General features: G+C 34.9%; 1 protein-coding gene across 38 annotated transcripts in view; it reads left to right on the forward strand.

Moving 5' to 3' along the window:
• Positions 1 to 382: 382 nt before the first annotated feature.
• RIMS1 (regulating synaptic membrane exocytosis 1) overlaps positions 383 to 19179 on the forward strand; it is a 127652-nt gene continuing 108855 nt past the window's right edge. For 26 of the 38 annotated variants that reach the window (XM_062489785.1, XM_062489782.1, XM_062489786.1 and 23 more), the window contains exons 1-10: positions 386 to 448; positions 1199 to 1309; positions 4748 to 4847; positions 6253 to 6376; positions 12307 to 12353; positions 13385 to 13497; positions 14524 to 14654; positions 14976 to 15147; positions 15277 to 15433; positions 16643 to 16714. In XM_062489785.1, the coding sequence (XP_062345769.1) occupies positions 1274 to 1309; positions 4748 to 4847; positions 6253 to 6376; positions 12307 to 12353; positions 13385 to 13497; positions 14524 to 14654; positions 14976 to 15147; positions 15277 to 15433; positions 16643 to 16714 (952 nt within the window). In that variant the 5' untranslated portion in view covers positions 386 to 448; positions 1199 to 1273. Of the gene's footprint in view, positions 449 to 1198; positions 1310 to 4747; positions 4848 to 6252; positions 6377 to 12306; positions 12354 to 13384; positions 13498 to 14523; positions 14655 to 14975; positions 15148 to 15276; positions 15434 to 16642; positions 16715 to 19179 lie in introns of those variants that run through there. The other 12 variants (XM_062489807.1, XM_062489795.1, XM_062489810.1 and 9 more) reach the window with 3 other exon arrangements.

Below are 19179 nucleotides of genomic sequence, written 5' to 3' on the forward strand. Positions count from 1 at the left end.
TTTTGTGGAGTATTCCCTCTCGTGTCGTCATTAGCTGTAGTCCTGTGTGTTTATTATGGAGATGGTGGGGAGGAGGGCTCTGAATGTGTTACTTTGGGGTCTGTTCTTGAATGAACTGAGCAAAGGTAAACATAGATAGCATGCACAACCAATTCTGTGGTGCACTTGGTGAAAAAGCAGAGGTCCAAATAAATGCATTATTTTATATTAATACACTATATTGTTTTCAAATTTATATATTGATTTGAATCTTAATAAAGGTTTTGTATTTGCTTCCTCAAACTATTGCACTTTAAAATTCATGCATGCAGGAAGTAGTAATTCGTACATCTTTCTCTGTTTGAGAGATTACACATTTCTTTCTGTTCATATTCTTCCAGGTGACTTGGATTATTACTGGCTGGATCCTGCCACGTGGCACAGCAGGGAGACGTCCCCTATTAGTTCGGTAAGAAATAGAAAAAATAGAGGTTCATAAGTATGAGTTAAAATGTTTGCTAATTATTTCTGTTCAGCATAGATATTTGACTGTAAAAAATATTCTATACAAATAATAGAAAAAATTGTTTTAGGGGATCATGGAAATGAAAATCAGAAAGAAATATTTTCAAAAAATGTGTATTTGTAAAATTGCCTGAATTTTAACTTGAGTTTAATTCTTTTATAGACATGACACCTAATTTCACTATGAACCACAAAAAAAACCCGGTTTTATGTGTGATCCTGCTCTGGAAAAAGATTAGTGTCAGATTAGGCTTGGAGTTGAAAAGCATAATTTGGATTTTATTATATTATGAGCCCTTATATGGTTCATATATAACCCTACATAACATGTATTATTCTAAAGAACAGAATTTCTGAATGTGCTTTTCAGAGTCATGTAATTTAAAAGTAAATATTTAACTTTATTATCTAAGGTATGTTTAAAATATTTAACTGTATTGAAGTTTGAATTGGATTATAGTTCTATCTGTAGACTTAATGCAGAGATTTTCTTAAAACAGGCATAGATGTTTAATGTAGCCAGGGTCCAACAGATATAATCATAGAAAAGTCAGGTGCAATATGTAACACATCTGAAGGGCATTTGTGTCTACTGCAACATGATGATTCAGTAATTTTATTGATTTATACACGTGCATCTAAATACTGGGGGATGGTCACACTTCTTTAATTCCACTGCTTGTTTTTTTAACAGCATCCTGTAACGTGGCAGCCTTCCAAAGAGGGAGATCGCTTAATTGGGCGTGTTATTCTTAACAAGAGAACAACCATGCCTAAAGAATCAGGTGCATTACTGGGGCTAAAAGTAAGTATTAGATGATTTATGTGCTATATGAAAGGAAGTTCCACTGACCATAGACATAGAGGTGTAACACATTAAAACAGAGGACTCTCCAGTCATAAGTTCTTCTGACAAAAAATGTATTCCTCTCTTTTACTAAATTTTGAAAGTTATATTGATAAATTATGACTATAAATACATTTACTTTTCTGTACAGTCTTCAGCTGTCCATGACAGAAGGGCTGAACCATTTTGATTAAAAAGGATATGTTTATTCAGCTTCCTGTCTGCAAGATATATACTGAACAGGGCAATGTACTAATGGAGTGCTGCCTTTTCTAGCTCTGCTGTTTGCAGTTTAGTCAAGTAATTCATCTTATAATCCACATACATAAATGTCATCTGGATGCAAATGTTTACAAGGTCAGTGCTTAAAAGCCACACAGCCATTTGAAAACAGAAATTTTGTAGAAGGAAACCAAATATTTACACAAAAATTTGCAAAAAATCCTCTTAAATCATAGTAGAGGTTATATTAAATGTAATTCCAGTTAATCTATGCCATAGTTTGGGTTTGCCAGTTTTAAATATATTTACCTTTTGTTGTGAAATAGGATTAGGAGTAAAAGCAAAGCAGGCTTAAAACTTAACAAGAGATAAAGAAAAACTTCATTAATAACACAAAGAAAAATAATAATAAATTCAGATCAGATCTTCAGACCAGTTTCTTCTTCCTCTTTTTCATATCTTAACAACATACAGAGACACTTCAGTCGATTCCTTACTTAAATAATCTTTTCCAGTTCACTTTAGGGAGAGGAGTTTCTTTTTGTTTAGCTGTAAGGATCTTTTACCAAGAGAGGAAATCACCAGTTCTCTCCTGACTCCACTTTTTCATGATTAACAGCTGCCCGGGATCTGCTGTCATGAATTTCCTCCCACTTCACAGCCTTTTCAGAACAGAGTTGTGGGCCATGTTAAAGTCACGGGGTATTACTTTTAAGGATGAGCTACTGAAAGGCAGAAGTTCTCTTCAGCTCACTTCTCTCTGTTCATTATTCGTTCCCAGGAACAGAGATCCCACTTTTTCCCTTGGGGCAAAAGATTTTCCAAACACTTTACACTTCTCTCCCTTCCCTCAAAGTCTGTTTTTTTATTTCATGGTTTAAAGGAATTGTTTCGTGTAGTACAGTCCACCCCTATAACTTACAAAAAGATATTTCAGCCAACCTTTATGGTGCCTCCTCATTCTCCTTCCATCCAGAAACTTAGCTTTTACTTAAATGACTTTGGTGTATCCTTTCTGTTCTTCTTCCTCTCACCCAAGGAAAGATGGAAAGTCTGTAAGTTTTATCTGAGCATTGGAAAAGTTAAAACCTCACCCAGAAGTTGCAGGGGCTGTGCCAGGCCATGCCGGAGCTGTGTCAGGATCTCAGGGTGCCCAGGCCACGCTGGAGGGGCAGGACGAGAACTGCAAAGTGCACGCAGAGGAGAAATGGGTGCCAAGGCCGTGTGTCCATGGCTTTCCCCCGGCGCTGCCCGCCCCCAGCTCCAGCCGCAGCCCGGGGGTTCTCCCTCTGCCCTGCCCAGCACACAAAGCCCTGGGGGCTCTCCCGAACCGGGCCCGGCTGCCTCCCCCCAGCCCGTGAGGGCGGCCGGGCGGGCTCGGCCACCCCAGGGCTGCTCCGAGCCGGGGCAGGGCAGGGCCCTGCTGAGCTATGGCCACACCGGGAAAAGGGCGAGGATCTCAGCAATGGGCTTTGATTCTTTTTGGTTATCGGGGCTCCTGGTTGGAAACGGGGCCCAGCCCGGGCCAGGTCAGTGTTAGCTTCTGAAAGGCTGGAAATGCGAGAGAGCTTTCCCTGGCTTTGCTTGCTTCAAATGTGATTCACAGAGCGAACCGACTTTTCCAATTGGTTTCTCAGGCTGTCAACAACTAAACCAGCCTTCAATTGGTCCCATCAATCCACAGAGGAAGTTCTCATGGAGAAAAATTTCCTAGTATCCCCTCCCCTCAGGTGCCTTCAAGGTAAAACCAGCACAATCTAGCACCCCAAAACTGAGATACAAGCAACACTGTCCAATTGATTTAAATCCCTAATTTGAATTTTTAGCAGACTGTTAGGTTCATGTGTCTAAATTGCCAGAACGCTTGAAAGAGAGTGCTGTTTGTGAAGCTAGTGGGGAATACAGTGTACCAGTCCAAGCATTTATCTCTCTCTATGTTTTTAAATCTATGGAGCAACAAAGATGACTGATAGAATTTAATTTGGGTGTCCTTCCTTGTCTACTGAGAACAACAGAAAGAATGAAAGATCTGAAATATTCCCATTTTGAAGTGAGATAGTGTGGTATTGTAATAAAAATGATGAAGACAGCTTACCTCTACTAAATGTTTAGTAGTCTATAGCACAAAGGTCATCTTTGCTGTCTGCAAACAATTCTATTTGAATATGTGAGAAAAAAAGGTTGCTCCTAGTAGGAAATGTAGAGTTGTGTAGTTTCTCTTTGATTTTTCAAGTTTCAGTTGTAGGTAATATTAACTAAGGCCCTCGCTGATAAATTTTACACACTGTCATATGACAATATTGTTGGCAGATAAGCTTCTGGATCTTTTTTTGGTATTAAAGCTTCTGCTAGTTATTGTGATCAGAACATTGGGAGCTAATATCTAATGAGCCATCATTCTACTGTTTCATTTTATTATAAAACTCCTCTGGGATATTCCTGACCAAAAAAACCCCACAAACCCCTCACTTGACTGGAGAGAGTAAGATAGTTAAAGAGCTATCAAGTCAGCAAGACTCTATTTTCTTTGTATTTTATTTAAAATCTGGCCTCTTAAGGGAACTTTTTTCTTTTTCTAATGTTCCTGATGTCTGTATCCCGTAATCATGTTCAAAAACAGATCTCTTCAGTTTCAGCTGCTCTTTTGTTCAACAAAAGCCAGAAGTTGCTGGTTTGTCCTGTCATGTTCTTGGATGAGTGTCTATGTTTTAGCAGTATCAACATTGTTGTGAACTCATTGCCCATATTTAATACTAGTGTATTTGCTGAGTTTTCAATTGATGTACCAACTGCATATTGGGATTTCATACATTTGAAATTATGCGCACTTGCAGTTTAAATTTGAGAACATGACAGACAATTATTTGTGAAAAGTGTCTTTGCCTGTTTATTTATTAAGAAGTGTTCTTTCTGCAGCAAATGTGGGTACTTGGCAAACTGTATAAGATTGATTAGTCAAACACAGTAAAAGGAATATCAATTTTATTCATTCTGTGTCAGCTTTACTTCTTTTTGTCTTTAAGCCTCTCTAAAACCCAAAATGACAGTAGGTGTGCTTATGAACATTTCAGGTGTAATTTTAAAAATAATGTGAAAACTAATTAGTCTCTATATTTGTGCTTTATGTGACATCTTGTCTGTGGCTTGGAGAATTACAAATTTTATATTAACTAGGTTGTTGGAGGAAAAATGACAGAATTAGGACGACTCGGTGCCTTCATTACCAAAGTGAAGAAAGGTAGCTTGGCTGATGTGGTGGGGCATCTCAGAGCAGGTAAATCAATCAGTTGCATATAGAATATATGGTCTTTTATTAGTGGCCTATTGAATGCAACCTTTAGTTTATACTAATGTTTGTCATGTGTTAAGGTAATATTTTTTCTATACAGAACAATAATGTTATTATGAAATGCCATGGTTGCCTACATTTCTATTTATTATGAGCACCAATTACTTTGGATGTATGAGCTAAACAAAAGACACTCCTGAGGATGCTGGTAACAGGGCTGAGTGACCCTGGTAAATTTTTGTTTGCTAGCTCAGGAGCTGCTTATTACACTCCACAGAAGCAGTGCAAACATTTTTTTAAAACTGATTGTGGCAAAACAGTTCACATCACTGCAGGATGACACACTGCATACACAGTGGATTTTATTAGTGTTCCTTTCAGTGTTAACTGTTGCAAATGAAAATGGAAAACAAGCCAAAAAAAGGGCCCTAAAATATTTCATTTCTGTTAGATGTATATCTTGCACCTACAAATAAATGGCTGTGCTAATGGCACTTTCCAGGGTTCTAAATGAAGTGAGAATTATGCAAAAAATTTGGTTTTCAAAGTCACTTCTTAATAGTTTATATTTTTACTATAGCTCTAAGCAACTACTTTCCAAATGTTGTCTTAACATACCAAAGTGCTAATGTATTGCCTTAGGAACCGAGAAGATCCAATGCCAATGTATATGGCTTTAGGATAATTGTGTAAAGCAGATAGTAATAAAGAACTAGAAAGGTTAATGAGTCTCTAAAATATTCTACTTTTTTGGCATTTTTAATTTTTTCTTTCTTACCAAGTCAATATACATTCAGGTGATAGCACTAAGTATTTTAGTTGTTGATGGATTTTAAATGCAGATTATAATTACAGAAAATAAATTTCTCTTCATTAATCCTAAACCATTTGGGCTGAAATCCTAATTTTCTATTTCTGGTCTAGGGTATTTTTTTGAGATTTTTAATGAAAGCTATTTTTAATTTCCAAAAGTAGTTTTAGAGCCAAAATTATTTCCCAGGAAAAAAAAATATTGTTTTGCATGTTTCCAATGAGTGAAAGTCTGTTCATCCTATTGCATGGGACTAGAGCACACAAAGAAGCCATGGATGAGGCCTTGAAGTTAGCAAAAGAAAAAAAAAACTTATAAAAAAACCTCAAAAATTTGGGTAGTTGTTAAAAATTTGAGTAATTTTACAAGCTTCATAAATTATAATAATTGCAAATATTAAGTTTTGCATGAGGAACAGAACATCCTTTAGCTGGAGCCAACCAGCTAAAAAGCACCTTGGCTGGAAAGTGTCTGAACAGTACAGCTCTTTCATGGTTTTAAATTATGTTACTTGAAAATATAAATTTCCTTCTTTGTAAAAGAGTATGAAAGTGAGATAAACTTCTCTTTAAATTCAAGGGGATGAAGTTCTAGAATGGAATGGTAAACCCTTGCCTGGAGCTACAAATGAAGAAGTTTACAACATTATTTTAGAATCTAAATCAGAACCTCAAGTTGAAATCATTGTTTCAAGGCCTATTGGGTAAGGGTAAAGACTTGCTTCTTAAGTATAATTATTACTTCTGTTAATAGGAATCTTAAAGGGTTTATTTGTGATTTAATTATTTGTTATTGCTTGATAATGGAGTACAATTCTCTTTCTGTTACTGACATTCTGTCTAGTCTGTTTTTTTCCCTACCATTTGCAGTCTGGTGCCTTTGCAGTGAAGTACAAGCATAAATGCTGCTTTCTGTGTGATCAAAGCACTGTAAAAGGCTTTTGCCAAGTGGCAAAGGAAAGTTGGTGGATTAGGTACACCTGTGCATGACAAAGTTCTGGTTTTCAGGCTTTCAGCCTAGATCAGAATAACTTTACAAGGTCTTCACAAAAGTCTTCACAGTGGAGGGAAGCATTACAGGATTCTAATAAGCCAATACTAGTAGGATTTTGAACAGGCTTTCTTTAAAGAGCTAAAAAAGGAAACACAAAACTCATAATTGAAAAGACCGTATTTACCCTTAAATGATTGTTATTAGAGTCAAACATGGAAGAAAAAGCTTCAATCAAAAAATTAGCATTAATGTGTTATGTTTATAATCTCTATTTTTTAAATTATGAACCCAGGTGCAGAGTTTTGTGACAACAATTCTTATATTCTCAATTTCCTGAATGAATCTTAGAAGGAAAATGAAATCTGTTCAAATTGATAAAATTAGGGAGACTGGCCCTGCATTAGTGATAGTAGTTTTATTGGTATCAGGAATGTTTTAATGTTTTGAGCTAAGTCTTAAACAATTGAATATGAATAATTTCTTGTAAATTCACATTGACCTTGTGAAAGAGTCACAAGATTTACAGTAAGTAGTGAGTCTTTTGAATTTGCTATTTTCATCTTATTTAAAATTTTTGCTTCTCTCAAATATGACACTTTTTCAGAACAAAACAAAAACTATTAATTTTCTTTCTGACTAAAATATTCTTATTTTATATTTTGATTATTGATTTTGTCTTTGCTATGCGAATGTAGCTTTATTTTGCAATTAAATTTTGCCTTTTTAATGGCAATCTCTATTAAAAGTACTTAAATAAAATTGACATTAATAGGTAATTCTACCTATCAGTTTGACCTTCTAATGGAAAATCAAAGTCTGATGTAATAATAGTGGCTGTTAAATGCTAAAATTACCATCCAGCTGAAGACTGTGGGGGAGTAGAAACTTTATTTTGCATTTATTGAGTCAGATAAGTTAGGAGATATTCTTTAAATGAAATTGAAAATTAATTTGTACATATTTATTATTAAAAATAGCATGCCTTATTAAAAATGGGAGGTTTTTGGAAGTTTGTTTTTTTTATTTAAATGAGCAAAATAGAAATGTTGATACCAGACATGACTTGAATTCCACATCTCAGCTGAAGAAAACATGGAAATGGATTTGTAGAGCTGATGTAAAAGGAAAGTGCTAGATTAGCATTTTAAACAACGGATTTTAGATATATTTATTGCTGTCAATATTCCAAATGTTGTGTGCTCTTAAACTTCTACGATGACTTTAGTATTTAACCAAATATATTATTTTAGTTTACAAATTTGATAAATCTATTAGTTTAGACAAATTAAATTAATTAGTATTAGTTTAGAGAAATTAAATGCCAGGTGACTGCATTCCAGTGCCGCATTCCTGAAGAAAAACTGGAAAAATACCACTCTTTTTAAAAGTTTGTTCAAAATCAAAGAACATTCCTGAATCTGAACAGTGGATTTTACACTAGAATAGTGCACCAGAAATAATACCAATGAAAGGTAAAGCTTTTCTTTGGATGACCCATGCATATTTTTTCAATACGTAGTCAAAAATAGAGCACATCAGATTTTGCTTTTATTTTGAGATAAATTGAGTCTTGGCATGGAGCTTTTTGCATAATAAAACAACATTTTTCATGTAGAGTTATGTCTCGATAGATTTTACTTTTTTTTTCTTTTGCTTGAGGGTCGGGTTGTTTTCTGGGGCTTTTATGAGAACAAATAAATATCTCTAGAGCCTAGAAATTTAAAATTTAAAGATAGATCTCTTCTATCTAGCGGTAATGAGTCCAGTTGTTTTATGTCAGATTGGGATTTACCTGTCCCTCTGAAAATAACCAAAAATTTCTAACATCATACAACAGAGACAATCCTAATAGTAGTTATCAAAAGAAAGAGCATGCTGCACAGGATTTTGTTTTTCCCTTTTTTCTTTTATTCTTAATAATTATCTATGAAAATTGTGTTGCATAATGGAAAATTGTTTGCTTGCATTAACAGATTACTTTTATTTTGTTCCTAGCTCCAGTTTGTCTTACTTTCCAAACTGTGTGATGATTTCAAATTTATGTCAGGAAACTTTTTTTCATCCCATCCAACATGTCTAGTATGTCAAAGTTTGGTGGGTACTTTTAAGTGTTGACTAAGCAAAACTGAAGTTGCTTGATACAGCATTAAGTGATAATCCATTACAGCTAAAATTCCTGTGAGGGAATAAGTTCCCGAAAGGCCAGAAAATGGTATTTCATCTACATAATTTAAGTGTTTTCATCTCTTAATATTAATAATGCAAATAATGTACCAGCACTTTTAATGGTCTTGATTTAAAAATTCCTAGCATATGAGGTCTAAAAAGCCCAAATATGACACAGTTTGCCTTAAGTGAATAATGGAAGGACTGTAAGTCCACAAATTAGACTGCCCACAAATTAGACTGCCACTTACAAAATTGTGGTCTAAACAATTTGTTCAGTCTTGTAAATTTGGATTTCTGTGTCTGCCAGCAAATGTAATTTTAAGTAATGGATAATTGTAGGATGTTTATTAGAGAAAAAGGTGAAGCACATAACATTATTAGCAGCTAAAGGCATAATAACAATAAACAGTATAACCGCAGTAGTACTGTGGAAACGCCATAGAAACTAATTGACACTAATTCTAATGGCTGCAGCACAAGGTAGATAAGAAACCTATAAAAAGTAGAATTAATGGGTTGGCTATCTCAATATGAGGGGAAGAATTACCTATGAATATGCATACAATGTGAGAAGTGGTTAACACAGGACAGCACAGAAAATCCTCTGGCAGTATACTTTTTGGAGAAGCATGGCATGGTAACTAACTCACCATCTCTTGTGTGCTCTGTGGGATAGTGCAGGTAAAACAAATGTTTATTCGTTTGTCTCTGTTTTCTTTGTCAGATGCTAGCTATCTTTGCTTAGAATTTTACAGATAATGCTGCCAAAACTGTTGTTTCTCTGATGTGATTCAGTTCCTCTGTGAAGGGTCAGTTACTGGGGTCTAGGTCCTGGCATGGAGGTTGAACCTCCGTCATAAACCAGGCACTGATCAGCTCCAGTGAGCTGCTAAAGTAATTACTGCAAACTGCAGATTGATCCACAGGTTCTGATGGGAAGGAATGGTTTTGAAAATAGCAGGATGAGCACTGGGGAGAGCTACTCAGAAACTTTTTAGAAGCTCTCTGGGGTGTAGAATATGATACATCTGATATGCAGCCTAAAAAGTGTGGGTTACAACCACATTTGAATTTGGTTCATCTTCAGTGATCAGCCTCTCGACAATATCCGTCTGAGAAATTATAGCTGTTCCTGTGGAAAACAGTGATTCTCACAAACCATATATCTGCATAGAGTAGTTTCAACCTAAGGTACAGTTTGGTTTAATTTATGTAGTCACTAAGGCGTGAAAGGATCAGACAGAAGATAATAATATGTAATATCATAAGAGACCCCAAAGTACCTTTGTCTTGCAAGGTAGAGATAGAAAGACGAAGTTTGAAGTTGGCTGCTCTTTACTGGAGGTGTGTCTGAAACCACTTCTCTCAAGTTCATATTGCTCCAAAAGGGGAGTAAAATTTTGTTACTGTATTAGATGAGCGGTCATGCAACATTTCACTTCGTTTTTCTTTGTCGAATCTAGTTTTAAATATATTAAGTCATGAGCTATTTCTTCTAAAGAGATTTTTTATAATCACGTCAGAATATTTTCTGCAGTGCAAAATTAAAAGCAGGCTAGATAAGACTAGTTTTCTTACATGAAAAGTTTTAGAATACAGTTTCCTTTTAGAGTGTTCATTCTCTAATTAAAATGCCAGCAATTAATCCTCTTGTAAACTGTGTGGAACTGTTTCTCATGTTGATTTATTGTTAATTTTTTCTCTGTTGGTTATAATTGTGTGGCAGTGCATTAGCATAAATATAAATCAGTTATTAAGTCCTTATATATGTAGTTAATATTTGAAGTTTATTTTTAACCTTCTTTTTCTACTGTATTGTTGAGAATACAAGAAAAAATATACAAAGAGAATTAGTTTTAGGGTCTTTTTATAACCATGGCTAAACTATAGAACTTGACACTGTGGGCGGCACTTTCCATTTTGAAATGCTATACTGCACAAGAGAGTGCTCATATTCTAGCACAAGAAAATATTGCTTATAACAAACTTAACATTGTATTAAACAGAAAAATCTGTTCAATTATGATAAGTAAATACTTCAGACTGATGAGAAATGCCCTGGAAAATCTGACCTGAAAAAGAGAAAATGTTAAGGGGAAGAAGACTGCACAGCAGCCCTGCTGTGCAACAGGTCGTTAATCTGTTCATGTTTGTGAAGTAGTACTGTGTCATGTCAAGAATGACTAATTCAGATACAATTCCATGAGTCTGAGGAAACCACATTATTCTTGACTCATGAAGTCAAGACAAGGAGAAGCACATTCTGGTTTAGTGATGTAAGGTTTAAGCTGATTTGAGACATTAACACAGAGCTGAAATAGTCTCTTAAAACTCAGGCGCCACAAGTTTAAATTGCAGGACACAAAAAGTGTCTTTTAGGCTCAGTGGTTGGGCCCTGTTGCATTCTTTTTCTGATACAAGTATCTGTTTCTTTTTCATAAGTGTCTTTTATATACCCAGGAATCTTAGTTTGATTGACTTCCAAGTCAGAAGGATTTCTGACTTGTGTTTCACTGAGCAAGTTGTCTGAATACATTTAAAATTCTCAACTACAGACTTAAAATCATGAAAATGTTCTTCAGAAATGTTATTGCAGTTCCAGTTTTGGATTAGTCTGTGTGCATGAAAATATATTCAAGTAATTTGGTGAAGAGTTTTGTTTCCAATTCCCTGCTCTGCTGCTTTGTTAAGATTTGTGCAATACTAGATGATTTTTGCTAGTGTAATATATTTTCAATGATAGCTGAGAATAGAAAGAGCCAGGAACTATTGTCATCCAGATTTTGATGGAAGAGTAAATTTATTGACAGGAAAACGCTGATAGATGTGTGTGGACTAAATCAGTTTATCTTGGTTATATCTGTATATGTGTTGGATATGTATGTTTTGAAAAATGTCCAAAACAAATTATAATATGGTTTCATTTTCTCTTACCCTTTGGAGAAATGCATTATTCACTTGTTTATTTAACATTGCTAATATTCTTTACTTTCCTTTTTTATTATTGTAAGACATTTTCATCAGTTTCATTCTCTGAACTCCTTGAGGCGTTTATATAAAAATTACTAGTGAGTTGATCTTTGTCTTATTTTTTTGATTTTTGTTTCTCCAGAAAATAGTTGAACAACCATAGCTGTACTTCCTTTTTGCAAAGGAAGTACAGCTATTTACTGTACATTTTTCTCTTCCTAAAAGTTCTCCTTCTTTATTGTTCCAGTTGTAAAAGTATCCTGTAATCCATCTACAATATTAACATTGTAGTGCTCATATTGTTATATCTGGTAGTTCCTTAACCTGGATTTGTATTTGTGAAAGGTAGTGAGAATTATGATTTTAAATATTTCCTCTTTCTTTCCTTGTAACCTGTTAGAACAGAAACATATCCATGTTTCTAAAAAACTGTCCCAGCAATGTATTTGTCACAGCCAAAAGTCATCTCTGTTGTTTCTAATTACTATGTATTCATTTTAGTGATATTCCACGGATTCCCGAGACTTCCCACCCCCCACTAGAGTCTAGTGAGTACACACCTTGATCCTTTCTTTAAGCATGATCTTATACCCAGAAAATTATTTCAGGTATGAAATTTCTGAAAGATGATCTGTGGAAATTGCATTGGCTCTACGTTTTTTGCATGACAAAATTCAGTGGGTTTTGGTCCTTTGTATTAAATTTGAAGCATTATGGATTTTATTTAAACATACGCAAATTTCAAATGTTAGCAGAATTCTATTTTTTCATTCTGTATCTTGTGTTGTTAGTACCAAAATAATAATTTACTTCCCCCAACCTAAGAGAGAAAATAGGTATAAGAGACTGCCAAAGGTAGAAATGGTGTCAGGATTTCACCTCCTGCACCATGCAGAATAAGTCCAGAGTTCTTGTTTCTCTTTTTTGTAAACAAGAGAACCTTGGTTAGGTGAATTTTTTGTGCATACTGGTGTTCTTTCAAACTATGCCATTTGAGTGCTTTCAGCCAGAGTATTTTGAGGGCCATGGCTCCCCGTCCTTTCCCATCTGAGCCTTTTCTGAGATGCAACCAGAAGCCTTCCCTGGGGTAGGGAAGGTGTGTTCCCTTGTCAGACCCTCATATCATTAGTGGGGGCTCTGTTTCACTAGGGGAGAGCTGATGATGTCCAGCAGTTGCTGAAATATCCTCCATACCAGATGCATGTCCTGAGTGTCTTCCTATTAAAATTTCAGAGGCTACTGGGAGTGTGATCCATACAACAGATGTGGTTTATTCATCAAAGGCCTAGTATTGGATCATAGAATCAGAGTATTTTGTGTGGGAAGGGAGATGTCTAATTCAGTCAGAATTTTATTTAAAACACCTGCTATGGTTTGTCAACGATGTATGAGAAGCATTTCTTTAATTTCTTATTTCAAATACACCAAAAAATGACAGGTTTAATCTGGGATGTAGGGGTAAACAAGCAGTCTTTTCACCATGTTTTCTACATAAGCTTTATACAGTTCAAAGAAAAAGCAGTTCATAAGTTATCCAAATTTTGTATGGTAAGTTCATGTGTTTCTCATGTGCTTTTAGGTTCAAGTTCTTTTGAATCTCAGAAGATGGAAAGGCCTTCTATTTCTGTTATATCTCCAACTAGCCCTGGAGCCCTACGGGATGCACCTCAGGTCCTACCAGGGCAGCTTTCTGTGAGCATATTTTGTTTTTCTTGAGGTTTTAGTTGAAATCTTTGAAGTGCTGGTCCCTCAGTCCTGCACATTCCCAAGGCCTGTTGGGAGGCCAGGAGAAGAGTTCAGCATTGGTAAAGATTAACATCTTCCAAAAGTTTTTGAAACTCCTTATGCATTAACAAGCCATCACTGTAATCACAGCAGACATAAATTGTTGTCTAATACACCAGAGTGCAAGAATTTATGTTGACAAGAGCCCATAAAAGTGAAGAAGAACCTTGAAACTTCTCATTTAGTAGTATTTGCATTGAAAATAATTACTTTGCTGTACATGTCTAGTAATCTGCAGATGACAAGCGTAGCATCACTATTTTCTTTATGGGAGCATTTAAAAGGCTGTGTATTTGTTAAGAATTGCACTATTCAGTAATGTATTTTAATTTAGATACATCTTGGAACTTTCTTGTAATACTAATTGAAGTCCTGCTTATTAAGTACTTTGTTTTCTACATGCTTTTATTTTTTTATATTTATCATATTAATTCATGAGTATACAGCAGGCTTAAAAATTTCCTAACATTATGATTCTTTTAAGAAATTATATAGCTCCATATTATTGTTTCCATAAACACTTTTGAAAGGGTCACAAATCTGAGTAGATAGATTTCAACTATGCCTTGAGATTAGATGCAGTCAGAGCTTCCTATTTAATGTGGCTTTTAAGGTGCAGAGCTAAGACATGCTGTTTTGGGTGCACTTACAGATCCAAGATTATGCAGTGAGTATAGTAAACAATGTAAGTATAATCAGGCACCATAATTTTATTCAGCTGTGATAAATATAGCAGTCTTTGGTACATACCATCATCTTTTCCATCTAACCTAATTAAATATTAAGGGTTTTAAATGCAATGTATCTCATTGTCTCTAGGGGAAAAAAAAGAGCGCAACATTACTTTTACCTTGTGGTTATTTTTGATGCAATCTGAAAATTCTGTTTCTTCTCCATTTTCAGTAATGTTTTCTGGTAACTTGATTCCTGTAGGTTAAACTCTGGTATGACAAAGTGGGACATCAGTTAATAGTAAATGTTCTACAGGCAACAGATTTGCCACCAAGAGTAGATGGACGCCCCAGAAATCCCTATGTAAAAATGTATTTTCTTCCAGACAGAAGGTAACAGTATTCCAGTTTAGAAAATTATGTTTTAATTTACCATGTATTGAATCAACTTCTAAGGAATGCTTATGAAGAACTCCTTTTAACAGTTTTTTATCACTAGATTAATTAGAACAAAAAACTGCACTTAAATAATGTAAGTCAGTATTAGCTTAAATTAGTGGTCTTTTGTAAGAAGGTGATGCACTGTGCAGAAAATGCGTTCTTCATTTAGGCATTATTGCTTAAGAGAAAATGAAAACACTTAAATGCTAATGAGTACATGGTATTATCTGACTTACTTCTGTGACTAATTTACAAAAAATATTTATGTTTCAGTGATAAAAGTAAAAGAAGGACCAAAACAGTAAAGAAAAGTCTAGAGCCAAAATGGAATCAAACTTTTCTCTACTCACACGTACATCGTAGAGATTTTAGAGAACGAATGCTTGAAATTACTGTATGGGATCAGCCAAGAGTACAAGAAGAAGAGAGTGAATTTCTTGGAGAGGTGATGCATACAATCACATTTCTTCTGAGTTCATTGTTTGGTTTTGAGTACATATGCATATGTATTTTGTATATGTGTTCCTCTGTGTACCTTCAAATCAAAATTGAAACCTGATGATTTTTCTGCTAGATTCTTATAGAGCTGGAGACAGCACTTTTAGATGATGAACCACATTGGTATAAGCTACAGACACATGATGAATCTTCACTACCTCTGCCTCAGCCATCACCATTCATGCCAAGAAGACATGTTCATGGTGGAGAAAGCACTAGCAAAAAATTACAAAGTAGGTCCAAATTCCATTAAGGTCTCTTAAATTTTAAATTAGAAATGCTGGATATGGTGTAATGGTACTTAAATTCCAAATAAAGTAAAAAAGATACTTTTTCATAATCTGTAAAAGTAATGAAAATGTGTGGCAGAAAGGCAATTTAAATTATGACATTATGACATGTCAGTCTTACAACTGTGACGTATAACATTCATGTGTGTGAAACATGCTGGAATTCATTTGGCTTTCAAAAGCAAAACAAAATTTTCAAAGATTTTTTTTAAATTTCTTTTTAAATAGAAAAATGAAGTGTATAATTATTGGACACTCTAAAAAAATTAAAAGCATTTTATTTTTAAAAAGAGTTCCTTAAATATTTATGAGGCTTAGAAACACTTTTCATCATAAAGTTAGTCTCAGCCTCCAATATGCTCATTAAAGTGTGCAGAAAAGAGAAACTGTATTCATGTATTTGGGAGGTGCAGTTGTTTTCATGAGTCTGATTTCAGGTTTGTATGAAGCATGTTAAAAGGACATATTTCAACATCATAGTTTCTCTGTTCATTTAAATTAAGATTTACTTAAAAATATGAAAGATGTATGGGACTATTTAAAAATACATTTCCAAGCTATTTTTCTGATTTTTCTAAAACATGGAAGTCATTCACTCCAGCCAATGCATAGGAAATTGGTGCACATTCAGGAATAAACTATAAATATGTGTTACTGCTGTAATTGCTGCATAGATGCCCAAATGGAAGATATGTATAGAGAGAGCAAATTAAAGGGTAGTTTTTGTGAGATATTTGAGCTTTTCTAAAAGCTGGTAGTGCTGTTTCCTCTTCCTCTCTCACCATATGCTGCCTCATCTCCTTTCCTGTTCAGCAAGCTGATTCAGCATATTCACTGAAGTAGCACCAAAGTGGTTTTTTCCTTTACTTCAGTTTTTCTTTTGGAGGCTTAGTGAGATAAACTATCCTTGTAGAGGATTACTGAGGACTTAAGGGGAAGAGAAAGGGAAAGGAGGCTACAGCAGCTGTAAGATGTTCAGTTGGCTCATCTGTCTTGTGAGGCATCAGTTAGTTACTGAAGTTGAGTTCTCCTTCTCTATTGTTTTGATTTAAAATCATCTTTTTGGTTTCATTATTATGTTAAATGAACATATTCTTACATCTTATAACATGACCAGATGTTCAGATATTTGTTTACCTTACTGTTGTGCAGGATCTCGGCCAATCAGTGATAGTGACATCTCAGATTTTGATGTTGATGATGGTATTGGAGTTGTTCCTCCAGGTGCGTGGATGAACAGCATGGTCCTGCTTTCTTTTTCTTCTTCTTTTCTGCTTGTTTGGATTTTCTTTTTTCTTTATAATATTTTGGAACATTGAGGATACTGGTTTTGGAGAGTGCATTGTGGAAAAAACAATTTTCCTAATTATTCCATGGTACCTGTCCCATACCTGGTAAATTAAACATTCTACCATTCACTCATTTGTATTTATTTTCCTTATCACTCTTCATATGGGATCCACTGGTTGGTTCAAATTGGTTAATATTTACTGTGTAATGCTCCAAACATTATTTAGAATGAAAATTAAAAGACCCCCACGTTTAAAATAGTTAAGATTTCAGTTTTTATTAAAAGCATTTTTTTATTATTTTGCTTTTTTGCTTGAAACTTAGCTTTAATGCAGTCTCCCATGGATTTTATTGATAATGCATGGCTATAAGTCAAGATGCATGTAGCATGGCTATATCTTTTAAATTTTTCATAAGCCTTCATGAACTATCATTACCCTAAATGTTCATAAATATTTACTTGTAGAGACTGTCATGGTTGACTTTTAGTTCAGCATTCCTACATACTGAAAATCTTGAGGATTATATTGGATACCACATTCTTCTAGTTCTAATTCACTGTTGCCGCAAGTCAGATAAATGTTTCCCAATTGTCCCAAGATAACTGAAGAGTCATTATGTCATTACCAGCACTAAATCAGTTTTCCTGTGGATTTTCCTGATGAAAACCACAGAATTAAATTATGTTGGGATTCTGAAAGCTTTCTATCTTCATGATCTGTGTTTAAAATAATCTCACAATTTATTTGTCTACTATATTACTGTACAAATAAATCATATATCTTATTAATACTCTATCATCTTGATGCTGAGAAAAAATCTCCTTCCTTTGATGCTGATTGTTTTCTTATCTTGTTTTATATACTTTGCACCTCTGCTGCTAAGAGAGAAACTCATTCATGTATACCTAATTACAATATTTGATATTTTTACATCAGCAGAAAGAGTGCGCATTTAATATTGAATATAAATAACATGCTCTAAATATTTTTCCTTGCCTTTTGGTTTTTTGTTGGTTTATTTTTTGGTGTTTTGGTTTGGTTTGGTTTGGTTTGGTTTTTTGTTGTAGTTGAAAATGCAGATACTGGTATATCTTTGTAGACTTACTTATGTTTAAAGTTTCGGTATATTTTTTTCAATAACTGGGACTCTTTTTCTGCCAGTCCTTCCATGCATCCATTTGAATTAAATAATTTTCCATATGACAGGAGGCATTCAAAATGTTTCAGCTGCATGTATTGGACTTTGTTCATCGGGCCAGCATTTGAGTAACTGATTATTACTGACATTTCTTTGGACATCATACTAAGGTGTGCCTTTGATGAATGCACACATCCAAACTTTCTCAGACATCAACTGTTGAAGATATTAGGATTTAATTTTTAGAACAGGATTTGCAACAATCTCAGAATCTCCAAGTTAAAAATTGAAATTAAAAATTCTGAAGTCCACCAATCAGAAACATTTTGCTAGTTCACTTGACCAAGCACAAATTTGTCCATTTTAAGTTTAATTGATGCATTTGTTTGGCAATCCTAAGTGGAGTTTATCTGTTTGTGATTCCTCTGTGGAGTGAATATGCATATAAGTGGGATTTGTTTGCATATGCAACCTGAGTTCTTGAAAGGCAGCTAGACCTTAGACACAGGGACAAAGAAAATTTGAGTCATCAGCCACAAATCTATGAAAGCCTAGACAGTGTATGGAGAAGTGTTTTTCAATAAGACCTGGAAAAGGTTTCCGGTCCCGTTGTCTATCAAATTGTTTGACAACATTAGCCACAGATTCACAAATGTGACTGGAGATCAAGTTCATACATATGCATTTCTACCCACCTGTCCAATCTTCTTAACTTGCCTCGTGGCTAAATTGTTAAGCCTTTGGGCTGCTCCCTTCAATTGCACTGAATGAGAAGTGCAGTATTTTCTCCATAAAACAGACTCCTTTGTTAAAACTAAGTTCTGTGCAAGTTGCTGTTCTGCAGGGCCTTGATCCCTGCTCTTCTCCTGCCCTTCAGTACCATGGTCCTCACCAGAGTGCACTCCAGCTCTTGTCTGGTTCAGATTTCTCACAGCTTGTCTTGCACTGCGTGCATGTGGGAAGGAACAGAAAATACCCATATTTCCCTTTAATATGTAGTATGGTGATGCAGCATTTTGGAATATGGCTTTCACAAATTTTTGAGGCCTTTATTGGCTTCAACCAGATTAGTCTAGTTTTAGGATATCCCTTCTACAGAGAAGTAGGAATATCAAAATTGAGTTTACAACATTTGACACATAAGAAAGTATTTCCCTTTGAAGAACTGTCCAAGCTGTAGGCTGCCAGATTCTCCAGGAGAATCCTGGGGAAGCAGTGTACAAGATTTTAATAGTTTAAAGTAAACAAGATCCACAGCC

This window comes from Cinclus cinclus, chromosome 3, assembly GCF_963662255.1.
Source record: "Cinclus cinclus chromosome 3, bCinCin1.1, whole genome shotgun sequence".
NCBI lineage: Eukaryota > Metazoa > Chordata > Aves > Passeriformes > Cinclidae > Cinclus > Cinclus cinclus.